Source organism: Coloeus monedula (genome assembly GCF_965178545.1).
Source record: "Coloeus monedula genome assembly, chromosome: 2".
Classification (NCBI taxonomy): Eukaryota; Metazoa; Chordata; class Aves; order Passeriformes; family Corvidae; genus Coloeus; species Coloeus monedula.
The window spans coordinates 53586371-53602071 of record NC_138782.1 but is presented as its reverse complement, the minus strand read 5'-3'; the positions used below and the strand labels follow the sequence as shown (position 1 = coordinate 53602071).

General features: G+C 36.3%; 1 protein-coding gene across 1 annotated transcript in view; it reads left to right on the top strand.

Annotated features, from left to right (window-relative positions):
* UTRN (utrophin) overlaps positions 1–15701 on the top strand; it is a 324375-nt gene that overhangs the window by 286358 nt on the left and 22316 nt on the right. The window contains exons 64-68 of the mRNA XM_082303315.1: positions 685–851; positions 3256–3367; positions 10983–11119; positions 12737–12775; positions 13018–13083. Coding sequence (XP_082159441.1) covers positions 685–851; positions 3256–3367; positions 10983–11119; positions 12737–12775; positions 13018–13083 — 521 coding nt within the window. The remainder of the gene's footprint in view (positions 1–684; positions 852–3255; positions 3368–10982; positions 11120–12736; positions 12776–13017; positions 13084–15701) is intronic.

Here is a 15701-nt window from a genome sequence, read left to right as displayed (position 1 = left end):
ACAGCTTAAAGAGGATATGGAAGTGTGTTTGTTTGCTTCTTAAAACAATCATGTTAATATATTAGCTCTGCTATATTCTTGAAGTGATTGCCTATAAATGGCAGCTTCCTTTCTTGTTCTTTATTTGCCTGTTTATTTGTTTGTCATGTGTGTGTGTTATATTTAATGTGCTAACTAGAAAAAGCACTGTGGGCTTAGAACACAATAAAAAAATGATAAGTCTTGGGACAATCAGTACACACCTGCAAGCAATACTGACTTTTAGCATTTTGTCATCAATCTTAACTCAGAAGACAGCCATATCTTCAGTATGTCCGAACTGCAGAATGTGCTTCCCTTTCATGCTCATATTTATTTTTCAAGTCCTTACAGCTGAAACATGGCTTTACTATGCACTCTGTTACTTCTTTACTGTCCTCCATCTTTGTTACTATCTGTCTTCTCTATCACAGCTGTTTAGCCTTCTGAGGTGTTACTGATTTGTTTTCTTTATTTTCATTTTAGATGAGGTTAGTTCTTGTATCCTGTAAGTGGTTTTGGATTAACCTGTCAGGGAAAGAATTCATGCAGGCTGTTGGGATTTTTTTTTCCATAGAATTCTAAGGAAAATCTACTTCTGGGTGTCTGTTGTTTTGTTGTTTTGGTTTTTTTTTTAATTTTGATGTGGGTTTTTTCTCTCCGCAGAACCACAATAAGCCAGAAATAACTGTAAAGCAATTTATAGACTGGATGCGCTTAGAACCACAGTCTATGGTGTGGCTACCAGTTCTACATCGTGTGGCAGCTGCAGAAACAGCAAAACATCAGGCCAAGTGCAACATCTGTAAAGAGTGTCCAATTGTTGGATTTAGGTAAGAGGAGAGGTGTTAGGTGCAATGTTTCTCTGAAAATATCCACATTTTTAAGTCTTCTAACAAGTGAAGTTCCTGCTGTCTGTTTTTCCACTGTTTTCCTTCTTTAACATGGGATCTGTGTGGTGAGGCCACAGTGTGGCCTGAGCCAGTGCAGTTCTGGCTCATGCAGTGCTGCTGTTAGACACTCAGTGGTCCTGTGAGTGATAGAGGTATAGGGTAGGCTGTCATCAGGTGTTTTTGGATTGGTGGATCCAAGAGACAGCAGATGAAGTAGAAATGCAGCCCATGTGTTCTGTAAGCATAAGATCAAAAGAAGGTGATCAGTAAGAAGAAATGTGGACTGTCTGTCTGCTCTCCTGCATAAGGCTTGGGAAACTAACTTACGCCAGGCAGTATAAAACACCCTTCAACATCAGTCTTCCCCTGCTTAAACCAAACACTGATATGTTGCTGTGATGAGACTTGCAAAGTCCCTGTCTATGCCCCTGAACATAATCTAACTTTTGTCTTTTCAAAGAAAGATGTGAATTCTAAAAGCAAAGATTACATGGGGAATATTCTCCATGTTAATCTCCTAAACTGTAGTTGGTACCCTTCAGTAAGTAGTTATGACTAACATGCATTTGTGCATTGATTGCTCCTGTGTATAAAGCAACCCCCACCCCCAAAATCTACAGTAGAGGCTAGAGCTAGAGTTAAGCATAACTGGCTTTTTCCTCTACTGTGGCCATGGAGTCTGATGTATTATCTAGGAAAAATATAAAGCAGTCTATCATGTAAGTGCTTCTAAAATTTTTCTTTAGATATCTAGGTAGAGGAGTAATTTTTGTTCACTGTGCTTTTTGTTCTCCATCTTTCTATTATTTTAGAGGATAATAATATGAATCCTGAGGTCTGATTCATCTTGCCTATTTGTAGGAATGCTGGCTTTAGTCAATCTTACAGGATTGAGCTAGCAACCCTCTTTTTATTTTTTTTTATTATAAATATAGGTATTTCAGTATTTGCAAAAGTAATAAATCTGATCAAACTTTGTTGCCTGTCTTAAGAGGAGATGAAATTCTCTTAAGTGTTCTCTTTATTATTGTTTGAGGAAGCATAGGGTAACAAAGCTCTAGCTCAGCTATGTTATAGTTGTCTAAGTTGTACTATGTGTAGGAGGGCAGAGAGATAGAAAAAAAGACAAAGACCTGTTTAGAATGGGTCATTCTAAATAACTTCTACTATGAAGTTAAAGATCTGCAACAACAAAACATCTTGCATCCCAGCAGAAGGTAAATGTGGCCGTTTAATGCACAGGCTCTGAGAAAAGATTATAAAGAAGTTGGATCAGCATCTTTTGAAGTGAACCTTTACATTTATAGACACATATTCTCTTGCAAAACAAAACATAAAACTCAACAGGGGAAAAGTGTAGACGGGTACTGAAAACTGCTCTCAGGAAGCAATTTAATTTAAACTTGTAACTATTCAGTAGCTATTCAATTTGGTTCAGTTAGTTTAGTTGCATACAAATGATATTACCTCATCCAGTCAGAACAGCCATAGCATAGAAACAGTGGGTGGAATCTGGAATTGAATTGTTGCTTTAGTCTAAATAAATCACGCTGCTGGTGATTACATTTAGTACAAGGGATACTGTAGAAGTTTGTTACCCTATTTATACATACACTCTTTTAAAAAAAAGACCAAAATTAAACAAATCATTGTGTATTTTTAACTGAATTTTAAATTATTCTTACAATTCACAAATTCTCGAGAATTTAATTTTCTGAGATGTGTGTAGGATTTCTGAGCATCAAAATGATTTACAAACATTAAATATAACTGTTCAGTATAAAAACAAAAATAAACCAGTCTGGTTTATGAAAGGTTTTTTGAGATATCATCTGAATAGTAAATAGAGGAAAAGAAAAACTAAAGCAATATAGCTTAAAGTCAATAAAAACTTAAAAATTATAAATTCTTCCCAGTTCATCTATGAAGTTGATGCCTGTAGGATTTTCTGCATCAAAGCGACTTGGGCAGCAGGGGATTGACAATGGCTCTATATTGATATGGAGACATAAACTTTTAAATACTCAGTGAGGTATGTAGTGTAGGAAGGTTCTGGGAAGTGGGCTAAGAGGGCTGCAGGTTTCCTGTGTCCCCTGAAGCTGCTGCAGTGGCACTGATGTCCCTGGGCCTGCAGCTGTGATGAGCGTTGGCTGTGCCACGTCCTGGTTGTGCACACCCACACACTTCAAAATTCTCTCTGAGCTAATCCCAACAAACTCACTGTGTCCTTGTGTTGCTGCTGCTGAAAAGCAGGTGACACCATTTCAGAGAGTAATTTTCTTTGTGAGGCTTAATTAGAAGTAAACTTAGGAAACTCTAATGACTTGGTTTAATGTCCCCACAGGTACCGGAGCTTAAAACATTTCAACTACGATGTCTGTCAGAGCTGTTTCTTTTCTGGCCGTACAGCAAAGGGGCATAAATTGCATTATCCAATGGTGGAGTACTGTATACCTGTGAGTACCAATTTACTCAGTGTTTCTAGTGGATAACAACCCATATTTTAGGTCTAAATTTTTTTTCATAGCCTTTGTTACCTAGCCAGGATTTCTTTTTCATATGTTTAATATGGCTTGTCAGGAACTTTGCAGGGTTTGCTGATTTTTTGTGGGTACCATTTGGATTCTATAGAAATGGGTAGCAGTACCCACCTCTGAGAGAACTTAAACTTCACTTCTGATTGGTAAAACAAAGCTTGAATATTAAATGTATCCGCTGTTCTTGTATACTTACATATATACACACACTGTAAGGGTAAGAACCTATCAGAGAAAAAGGACTCACTTTACTATTGCTATACCATGGTAAAGAATATTTAATATTCTAGTAATGCACATTCATATTTTTAGGGGGGTGCGATCTTTGGTTTTGGGTCCAGCATTTTGGTTGCTTCTTTAAAGTGTGATTAGAAATAGGTTGTGTTTCATTCTGCTGTGTAATTACTGTTTACTGGGATATATAAAAGTTGGTGTGTTGCTGGAAAAAAATAAATAGAATTGATAGTTTCTAACCAGAAATGGTGTGAGATGTTTACCAGCAGTAGCTAACAAAAAATAATTTTTTAACACAGTATTTTCCTAATGATATTTCAAACACAATTTTCTAAGGAGATTCCTAGGAGTCTGTCTTAAGTGAAGGAGTGGCTGGGTTGCTACATGCAAATACCACTCTCACTTTTTTTAATCAGGTAGTTGTTTACATTCAAGAATTTTAACTCAGAAATAAATTAATAGGATAATTGGTATGTACTCTATACAACAGTTGTGAGAGGTCTGTATGCTCAGAAAAATTCAGACCAGAATGTAACTAGAGCTGATTGAATAGAGTTATTTCAATTTTCAATAGTGTTACAAGATTCTGTGCGTTCTTATGGTAGCAAAAATTCATTGAGTTATTTGACTCTTTTGCTGTAGTTGTTGGACTTACTACCTGTTTTTTTTCCTTTCTCTTTCATCTGGTGTGTCTCCTGTAATGGAATTCAAATTCTATTAAGTAGTGTTTTACTTCATTGTTGTCAGAAAAAACCATGAATTATGTTAATGTATTTTCATTAGTTCTGTAACCAAATGTTAGGATTTTATTGATAATTTGACATGTCAGGGTATACTCTGAAGAATATTTTTAAAATAGACTTGTTTTTTTAGCTGGTTCTAATGTTTATTATATTTTTTCACATGAGTGTTCTAACCTCAGGATCTGGAGGTCTATGATTAGACATCATTAAAAATTCACTTTTTTTCTCCTTATAAACCTCATCTTTAGTGGAACAGAAATGTTCTTTGGTACTGCCTGTAATATGCAGAAAATTCAGAAATTGAGGTGTAAGGAGTGTTGAAATACATAATGCTGGTCTGCAGGATAAGATATCCTTCCTGTTGAGTTAGTCAAATACAGATTGCATTTGGTGTGGGGTATTGTACTTTCCCTAGAAGAGGATGGTATATTTCTGATGAATTCCAGGTTTTGTCTGAAGCAGCAGATTTGATATCTAAGAGGAATTTTCACTTCTTGTTAAACAAGTCCACATTATGTAACTGTGAGCCATCTCATTTCCCAGTGAAGGCTGACAAACTGAAAAATATATTCTGGAAATGGCTCTCTGTCCCTGGGAATAGGGATGGCTCATATTATAATGAAGATTTCTGTTACTGCTGCAGAAAGTACGTCGTTTTAAAGCAATGTTAGATGTAAAATAAGGTAACATAAGGCAAAAGTCCCTTCTTTCCATGACATATAGGAGGAATGAGATGAATCTACTTTGGCATAATAAGGGGAGTAAAATTACATTCTTGATTAGAGTGAATGAAGGAAGGCCAGTGTGTAAGGGGGAAAAGAAGGAGCTCGGGGAAGTTTTAAGGAAAGCAGAATTAAAGAAATGGCGTATAATTTAGGTGATGCATAACATTAGAGGTCCAGCATTGACCCCTGTTAATTTGGAAGCTGAATATGAGAGCTGAAATTTTACTTGGGTCCTGATGTGAGTACACTCTGCTACCTCCTTTTCTGTAAAAAGAAATGACCCATTATATGAACAGACCTACATGCCTGTTAGACTTCCATAATCACTACCCACATACAATCTATTTTAACAAGTCTTACCTGGTCTAGGTCTGGAATAAAGAATTGATTTCACAAAAAGAATCCTGTATTATTTATTCTTTCTATTTGTAATAATACACTATGGTTGGTATACTAACTTGTTGCTAAACCTCTCTGCATATTGAACTCATTAAATGCAATACAGTAGTCAAGAATTGCAAAATTTTTTGCAGTTAGTAGAATAACTTATATATTTAAATGGAATAATGCCTGGAAAATAGCATAGACCTGAGTCTGTGAAATAAAATAAAAGTACCAAAGGCCACTGAATTGTTCCTTAGAATCCATTATATTACAGTACAAATAGCCTGAGCAGGAAGAGTGCTTTATCTTTTCAACTAAATTCAAAGGCTGTTGATGTTAAAATGTTGCTTTTTTGGCCAGTGTTGAAAAGCAGAGTACAAATGCATGTACTCATCAAACTGCATGAATAAAATCCAGCTTCACTTTGTTACTGCTAATGCATATTAATAAATTTTTATCAAGAATACTAGCAATAAATAGGTAAAAAAAATGCTTCCATTACTTCAGCTGGCATTTGGAACTGGAGCTTAGTCACAGATGGAGGAAGACCATTTAATTGTCTTCAGGTGAGCAGTTCAGTGTAGGGTATAAAGGGATTTCTCAGAAGCATAGTAAGTTCTTCTTAAATTTAAAATAATTTGGAGAATGGGTTAAGGAATATGCTCTCCATTTTAATGAGTTTTGTGATATTTGCATTAGGTAAGAATTGCTTTATAATTTCAGATTAGGACCATTTACTCCACATAGCTCTATGTATTTACTGCATTCTAATCTGTAATGCCATTTTGCATTTGTCCTAGCTCTTGCAATTTAGTTTTCTTGATGCTGAAAATGAAAAAGAAAAAAACAAAAAACCCAAAAAAAACCCCCAAAAAAACCAACCAAAAAAACCCAAACAAGATTATAATGACTTCAGTTATGTCTTTTCTTTCATCCAGAATTTAAAGATGTGTTTGAGAAGCATCTGAAAACATAATTCTCTCTTAAGTAGTAGAAATGCAGTTATTCTAATTTATTTTTCACCTTTACACAGTCTTTCTCTGAAAAGATGGAGAAGTAAGATTTTTAATGTAGAATTTTACACAGATGTGTAAAAATATTGTTAGATTTTCCTAGTATCTAATTTGGGAATAGTCCTACGTAACTACCTACATGGTTTATTTTTAGATTTTTTTTCAATGGAAATCCTCTCAATAGTGGCACTTGTGTTACATTAATGTGGGTTTCTGTACCAATGGATCCTTTGAATTTCACACGGAAATATTTACTGCATCTATTTTCTTCCTCCGAACTGTTTCCACTTTGCAAATCCTATATTCCACAGCAAGGAATATAAAAAGAAGCTTTTCTGGAGTAATGCACAAATATCAAATCACAGTTCTGAAAATTTTCCCATTGGAAGTAGTCTTATTTTCTTGCCTTAATGAAAATTTTTGTAGTTCTGTGCAACTCACCTGGCCCAGCTCCGTATTTTAGGGAAGTAATTTTTGGTAGCCTTTCTATACAAAACAATGCTAACTAAGGATAGCCCCTTCATCTTCCAGATGACCAGAATTTTATTTCCCTACAGGAGCTCAGAACATGATAGTCAAGACATTAGAAATTATTGGCTGAATGATAGTTCATCCTAGAGTGAATTTTTTTTCCAGGCACAGTAAAGCTTATTTGAAATAGCGCCTGTTAAGACTTCTCCTCTAAGTAAGTCATCTGAAAACTTAATTCCTACCGACATTCAGAGAAGACAGATACATTCCTGAACATTAAGCAGCCTCGGTGTTTTATAAGCAACAAACTGACACAACTAAGTCAGCGGTTTCATCCTGACATGCTTAGCAGTGCACCAGGCATGATGCTTCACTGTTAACAAAATGGGATTGTTCTGTGGGGAAGATGAAAGAAAGTTGCAAGAATGGTTGAATCTGGCTATTTCACATGCAGAACATCACTTGCAGCTGTGGAATTCAGAGATTACCATTCACCTTGAGAAGAATAGCTTATTTGTTAGTTACTCTTGAAATTACAGCTTGACGTCATTGGAGTAAACTGAAAACCACAAAATTTATAATTGATCTCTCCTCTTGGTGAGAAATTGCTAAGAAATTGCCCGTATTGGAAAGTGGTCACAGAAGGGTAATCTTCTCAAAGCTACCCAGTGCAGACATCACTGATGTGAGAGTGACAGCGTAATACAGTTAGTATACCTTTAATAACCTAATTAAAGAATAAACTGAAAGTCTTTTCAACAACGTAGATGTCATTTTATACTATAAATTTTGCATCTCTGAGCAGAGATTATTATACAAATAATGTGTCATTTTATACAAAACATATTTTCTTGGAATTTCCTTGTTAATATTGAGTGTCTGTGTACATTTGTTACCAGCTTCCTCATAACCCATGAATGTCTGGCTGGGCTTAATGAAAGCATACATTAGTGAGGTTCACATCTCTTCTGGGAATCGGTTTCTCTGTGTATATTAAAACAGCTAATTGGTTTTGTGTTAGATATAATAAATGTAATTAAGAGAATGATGACTTAGGTGCAGACTAGTCCTTTTACATATGTAGGTGCAGTGAAAGGAATAAGAATGTGGGCTTCTATTATTACTCCTTCTTTGAAAAAAAGAATAGTGAGAAATAAAATAAAAAATATATATGTATTGTAAGTATTCTATATGATTTATTCATGTTTCATATATTTATTGTAATTTTTATGTAACATGTTATTTAATGTAGAGCTCTACAGTTAGTTTATTTCAATCTTGGTATTACTTTTTACCAATGAAGACTTGTTCTATTTTCAGTATTCTGAAGGCATATACCAACTGTTTTGTATATGTGTGAAAAACATATTTCACCATACTCAGGGGTGTTTTTCACTGTTTTCCAGGAAATCCTGATTTCTTAAATTTTTATTGGACTACAAGTAATTGTATGTTAGTTTGTTGCTTATAATTCTCTGTATGCCTGTCTGGTGTATTGAAGAGTGCTGATGCCAGTTTGTCGATTGTTACAGATTGTAGCTACTGACACCTTGAGACTTTGCGCTACCAATGTTTTTTTAGTTATTTGTGTGTGCAGCCATGGATATTAAGTGTTTCTTCCTGAACTTTGTCTTGCTCTAAGAACTGAGATTTTAAATTGAGTTTGAAAGCATGGTCTTTAGACTGAATTTTCAGTGAAGGAAAGTATTTTTTCTTTGCTTTTGAAGTAGTTCTGTAACAATGGTGCTATTTGTACTATTGATTTGTGTGGAAATAGTCAAGATGTCATGACGTAGGGAAGTGTACAAGGTACCTGCTAGTTTTAATTTAGAAGATAGATTCTACACAACAGTTCCTGGCTATTCTTTTTTTTAAAGGAAAACATTGTAGTGCATCCCCTTGGCATGATTTTGGATTGTATTTTGCAGTTATATGCCCAAAAGAAAAAAAAAAAATAGAAGACATTTTTCGGAGTTGCATCTTAATTGCATATAAATTAAAATTGTTTTTTCAAATCTGCTCAAATTTCATTGGTTAGTATTTGCAGTGCTCAGTCAGTACAGTCATATTAGTCTTCTTTCCAAGAATCAGGCTGTCATACCGAATAAAGAACACACCAGAGGAAAAGTTTGGCAGCTCAGTAGACATTTATTTCTACAACGTATGGGTATTAAAATTTTCATTTCTTGGCCTTGAGGCAGAGTTCCATTTGCTGGAGTTACTCTTCATGAGAGTAAGCAGCCTTTTGCATTGCCTCATGTTCCTTCTTTGGATGGTGCAGCGGGTGGAGAGATGCTTTTTGAGAATGATTTTGTGAAGCCTTCCTGGATTCACTTATATTAAAATTCAGGGGTTCAAATACCTCTTGGTCACAAACTTGCTCTGTTTGTTGTCTACTTTTTAAAGCCACATACGAGAAACTCTTACCAACACCAGTTTGATTATTTACTGTTTTTATTGCTTGCCTGATGTGCATTACAAAGTTTGTAACTGCATATATTATATATACATTAAAATATGGAGATGGATATGGAAGTATTTTTATGTTTTGACAGCAGAGAATAGTTTGCCTGACCTGCTCCTATACCTCTTTGTAGTACATCAGGAAAGAGATTACAAAACTCAAGTCTTCCTCTCTATTTCCACACGGTTGTCCATCCGCTTTGGCATCCTTTGATGCCAACAGGCTTCTCCCAAAGCAGAGGGTACAGCAATGCAATTTCTAGTTTGTTGCAGAGGCTGGATTGGAAATCTGTAAAAGCTGTTGCAAATCTTCAGGTAATTCTGGAGGTGAATGGCCACATTTTCTTCACTGCAGTTGAAAGAAAAAAGCTCAATAGTACCGTCTGGAAGGAGATGCTCTGTTGAAGTACTCAGCACAGTCTGAGCACATACACTTTAAAGGCAGACTGTATATTATTGTTTCTTCCTGCAGATCTCTTTATTGCCATTTTTGCCTTGTGTTTTATGCCTGTATGTATCCCTGCTTTTGTAGCCGAAGTTCGCTGAATAGTACTACCAAAGCAGTGCTGCCATTGTTGCTGTGATTATCACCAGTTAAAATTATTTTTACAAGCAGTTGAGTAAATTTTAATTTTGTTCTCAGGATAGGGCTGTGGGCAGGGAGGGAGCAGAGAGCAGTTTTGGAAGAGGGTGCATCAGTCAGGACCAGTAAAAACGCTGCTGGGAGGGTTGGAAGATGTTGATTGTAACTTGTAAATTTAGATTTGTAGAATCTTGTGGCTTATCTATGTCCTAATCTTACTCTTTGGTAGTAAGGAGACCACTGAATCAGTCTCAGTTTGTTACTTCTGGCACTAATTGTTCTTATCAGGTCTGCCTGTGCTTTTGAACAGTGGCTGTACACATCATCTGTGTGTTTGTTTGACTCTGGAGTATTACAGGTAGTGGCAGAATCCCATAGGGAGATATTTGGTAACTAGAGAAAATGCTTATGAAAATCTCAGCCATTGCAGCAGAGAATGGTTTAGCACATACCACTTCCATCTTGTGATTTCTGTTGTAGGTCTAAAATGGGAGGCAGTGAGTATTTTGTCAAACTTTGTGAATACAGAAGGCTGTATCTTACCAACTGATTTGCCCTCTTTAGTTCTTCTGAAAAATTAATTTTTTGTGGTTTTTAAGGCTGGTTATAAATGTTTCACTTAAGACTTGAACCTATGTCAATTTTTCTCTAATTTATAAGGTAATTGATAAATGCATTTATCGCTGGGAATTTGAAGCCTTGTTATTATTTTTCAGTAGAAGAGAATTTTTAGGTCCATTAGCATTATTATTGTACTGTATCTCAGAAGACTGAAAAGGCAATTTTAGCATCATTGAAATCTTAAAGTTCTTCCTCATATTCTTTTTCAGGACGGTACCAGCAGTATAAGTCAATAATATTGATATTAAATCAGTACTATTTAGTAATGTTGAATTTTATTTCTTTTTTCTATTTAAGACAACATCTGGGGAAGATGTACGGGACTTCACAAAGGTGCTGAAGAATAAATTCCGGTCAAAGAAGTATTTTGCAAAGCATCCCCGACTTGGCTACTTACCTGTGCAAACAGTATTGGAGGGTGACAACCTGGAGACGTAAGCTTGATTTATAGAGCAATTGCTCCTGGAGTCACTGGCCTATTCTGTCAGAAACAAAAAGCTGCAATTCAAAAGATAGCCAACAGCAGTTGCAGACACTTGTGCTATATTATTTTGTATTGTTTCACATTATTTGCAGATCTTCTCTATTATTTTTAAAGTAACATATTTTATGCTTAGATTTTCATCAGCATTTCATTATAAAGCCATGGACTTTACAATGTCCATGGTAATGGACAAAGCAGGTAATGTTGGTAATAGCTGTTTTAGAGAGAATGCTTTTGAGAAGACTGGGTTTTTGGAACTGCACTGCATATTTGATTATGTCAAAATTCCTGGAATTAGAAATCTCTGAGTTAATTAGGGTCCTACAGGCTTCAGAAATAATCATGGCCTAATCAGAGAGAGCACTCTCAGTGTCTCCACGGTATTATTTATGGCGCTGACAGAAATGCTCCACTTTATTTACTCACTTGGCCGTTGTCAGCAAAAGACACTCTTACAAGAGCAAAATTAAGACGTGCTGACAGGGTGCTAGAATTAGTTTCATGGACTGACTGTCCCTCACATCCTGGAGTCTGTGGCACTACTGCACTGTCTGAACACAGTGCCACTTAGCAACAGCCCATGCGAGACTTCAGCAAAGATGCTCTGCGTTCACACAGCAGCTCAGTGCCAGTGCCCATGGTCTGAGGGCTTTCATGACTGGAGGGATGTGGCTTTCATTTGCAATAAGTAAACAGAGCATCCTCATTAGCAGTTTAAGATACAGGAGGAAGTAATCTGAAAACTGCCTGATTGATAGCCTGGCTTCTGAGGAAGCAATGCACATTCAAATGTTCAAATGTTACCCACCAGGGCAGTCTTCAGCTGCCACCAACACAGGAAAGCAAAGCTGCTTTAATGTGACGAAAGTTTGCCAATGCTGCCAGAAACTGGAATGTCAAAACTGTAATCACAGGTCAGGATAAAATTCTGTCGGTCCAGTCGTGTGAGAAATATGCAGATAAATTGTCAGCACCATGCTGAGAAAACTCTTGGTATTGGCTCTCCGCCCTGCAGGTGGCAAACTCAGTAATACATTCCTTTTAAAAAAAATTAAAGAGAATAAAAAATCCTTTATAGTTATTCAAGTGTGAGAATGTAATACAATATGTATTTACCTCATTATTTTTATGTGTAAGGAAAATAAGCATTGATAACTGTGGCTTTTGGTGGGGTTTTTTTATTGGTGGGGTTTTTGCACCCCCACTTTTTTTTCTAATACGTTTTATTAGTTACTTTAAAATGAAAGTTCCAGTGCTTGAGCAGAATTTTAATGGAATTGATTATGGTTTATAAACTGCAGTTCAATCAATAACACTGATTTGGGTTTTTCTTTAAATTGATTTTTATTTAACAAAATTAAGTATGTAAGCCAATCTTCTGTCTCTCCATGACACGTGGCAGTGTTGCTGTCTCTTTTCTACATCAGTTGTTACTGGTTCAGGGTGGATTGCTGTTTAAAACATTTTGTGTTTCTCCAGCTTTCTCTTGCTTTAATGGTACTAAATTTTTTGTTTCATAGTTTCAGTCTTTCTCTCTCTTTTTTCTTTTTTTTTGTCTTCCTTACAGTCCTATCACTCTCATCAGTATGTGGCCAGAGCAATATGAGTGAGTATGCAGAACCCTTTTATCTGGAAAGCCTCATTTGCCAGTTGTTTTCTTTTAGCTCAGTTGCAGCTAATCTGATGTCCCTGAACTATAGGGCATGGCTGACCCAAAGCAATAACTCCCTCAGGAATATTGTGCATGTATTTATTTGTCATCAGTCTAACTTGATTTAAAAATAATGTTGTCTGTATAATGAATTGCTTTGGACACCACTAATTTTTTTATTATTATTTTTAAACTAGTCCTTCCCAGTCTCCACAGCTGTTTCATGATGACACACACTCCAGGATAGAACAGTATGCTACTAGGTAAGAGAAACACAGTTTCTCACTAGTCCATTGCATTCTGTGGTTGATTCCTGCAGGTTTTAATACACACTGCTGATTGGAAATTATTTATTAAAAATATATAATTCTCTGTACTTAAAAGTAAGTTGAATGTTTTTAAATCATTAACTTCTGATTACGGTCATATTAAATGTAAAATACATGTGTTAAATCTATCATCTCTCATACAGAATGGAAACTGTTGCAAAATTGCATTATTTCTAAAATGTGCCATTATTGTTTTGTTTCTTCATTTTTAACCTTTGAAATAAGCTGAACTTGTTGCATATCCAGGTTTTCCCAGTAGGATGTTAGACCCACGGTTTTGTTTTCTTCTGTGATAGGCTGACACTCTGCATTACTATTGGCTTTTAGCAGGCCAGATTGTAATGATGGATGTTTTATGTTCTGGATTCTGTGGGATCACCCTAGTCCTGTCATGATAAAATGTCTGTTACGCCAAGTCCATCTCAATGTTCCTGTGTTTTGTTGAACTCTCTTCTGTACATTGAGAGCTGGTAATCATAGGATCATCAAAGTTGGAAAAGACCTCTAAAATCATGAAGCCCAACAGTTAACTCAGCATGTCTGTGTTCACCACTAAACTATGTCCATATGCCACTCCCACATGCCTTTTGAACACTTCCAGGTGGTTCCAACTCTTCCTTGGACAATCTATTCCAATACCAGACCACCTTTTCACAGAAGAAACTTTTTGTAATATCTAACCTAAACCTCACCTGGCGCAACTTAAGGCCATTTCCTCTCATTCTGAGTTAAGGGCATGATGATGGTGAAACGTTAACCAGAGATACCCTCTCAAAAATAAGTACCATGGGAACTGACTAGGTTTTTCTTCAGGTGTTTTTATTGTTATATCTGATCTCCACAACTAAAAATCAATGTTAACTTTTTCAGTCTTTTGAATAAAAATTCAGACTGGATGTTTAAGTTAACTGCAGTCTTACTTATGAGCACCTTAAAAATCTTCTGAGCAGTTTTTTAAATGCCTAGGATATGCTGCACGTGCTCTTTGCAGCAAGAGAAAATAGGGCAGGAAATAATGCTGAAGGGCTAGCTGCAGTCAGCCAAATTTTTTGTTCCCAGCAGCAAATATTTTCATCCTTCATTAGTAGTATAGCACAATGACACACAAAGTCATTATAGAACTTTTCAGTTATTTGAAACATGTCATTCGCATAAATCAACCAACATTTCTTTGAATCTATAACTTAGGCCATGCTGTAATCAAATAAAACCCCCGAACCAGATGCATTAAATTTCTCTAGGTGATGGAAGAATTTTCTGTCTACCTATGTCCTTTTTTCAGCCTGTGTTGCCACAATACTGTAGCTTTTTGTGTCCAGATGAAGCTCAAACTCCGGACTCTCATTAAGGATCAGTGGATGTCCTAAGTGTAATAGCTGTTTTCCCTCTCCTCCCCCTCAGCTCTTATCAGTTCTGTTTGGGATTGGATTAGCTGAAGGTGGACTGTGTACCACTTGGTGATCATTCAGGATACAAACCTAAATCTGTACCTGCTATGTGCAGACATTGCTTAGCAAAATTGAAAACTTAATACTAATTGCTTCATAGGTAATCTAAAAATACTCAGGATTGTTTTTCTTCTAGGAATAAAATCTGAGAACAGAAGACATAATTCTGTGTCTTTCATATAATAAATCTTTTTTATTGTTCTGATCTTTTCAGTTAAGCATCTTTAAAGAAATATTATCAGGGCTTCCTTAATAAGACAGTGCCCAGCAGAAACAGTATATTAGGGCTTAAAGCCTTCACTGTCACTGATTGAAGAACATTCAACTCGCACTTTTCTGTTAACAAAATCCCCTGCCTGGAATTAGGTACCATCTCCTTGTTCTGTTGTGCTGTGTCACCTCTGAGAAGCTTCTAATTTCCTTCCTCAGTTTTCAGTTTTTATCCTACTTTGAAGGCTCTTTGCAACTCTAGGGTCCCTTCCCTCTCACTTTGTGCTCTCTGATTAGGGCCATCTGCTGGTTCCACATATTATCCCAAGCAAATCCTCATTAATGATGGAGATCCTAAATGTGATGATAATGGTGGAATCTGCATCTGTGAGTTGGAATATCTGTTACTCACTAAGGGATTCAGGGCAGACCCTTCTCTCTGAAAAGTAATGGTGGTTGTACTACTTCCCTATGTGACAAAGGGACTGTGAAGATTAAATTCTAAAACTATGTTTGATCAAAAGATTTAAAGATGCTCAGCTAAATAGCTTTATAAAGGTGACTTGTAAGCATGTTCCTCACTGTGAACTAGATTTGTTTGAGATGCCCCAGAGCAGAGATGATCTGAGTGTCTCTAGTCACTTTGGAGATTCTCTTCCCTTCAGGGGAGGTGTTGGAGCACAGTGTCCCACCCCAGCCATGGTGGGATGAGACAATCAAGAAGACACCCAGTGTGTGCCTTCATTTATTCTTCTTCTACAACCCTCAGGAATACTAACCAATATACAGAAGGGCAAACTTGCTCCATTCTAAAAGAAGTCACCAGGGTTCCCAGATCTTTAGGGCCTTACACACTCCCTTCAAAAGGAAGTTTGAAGATGTCTATAGTAATGC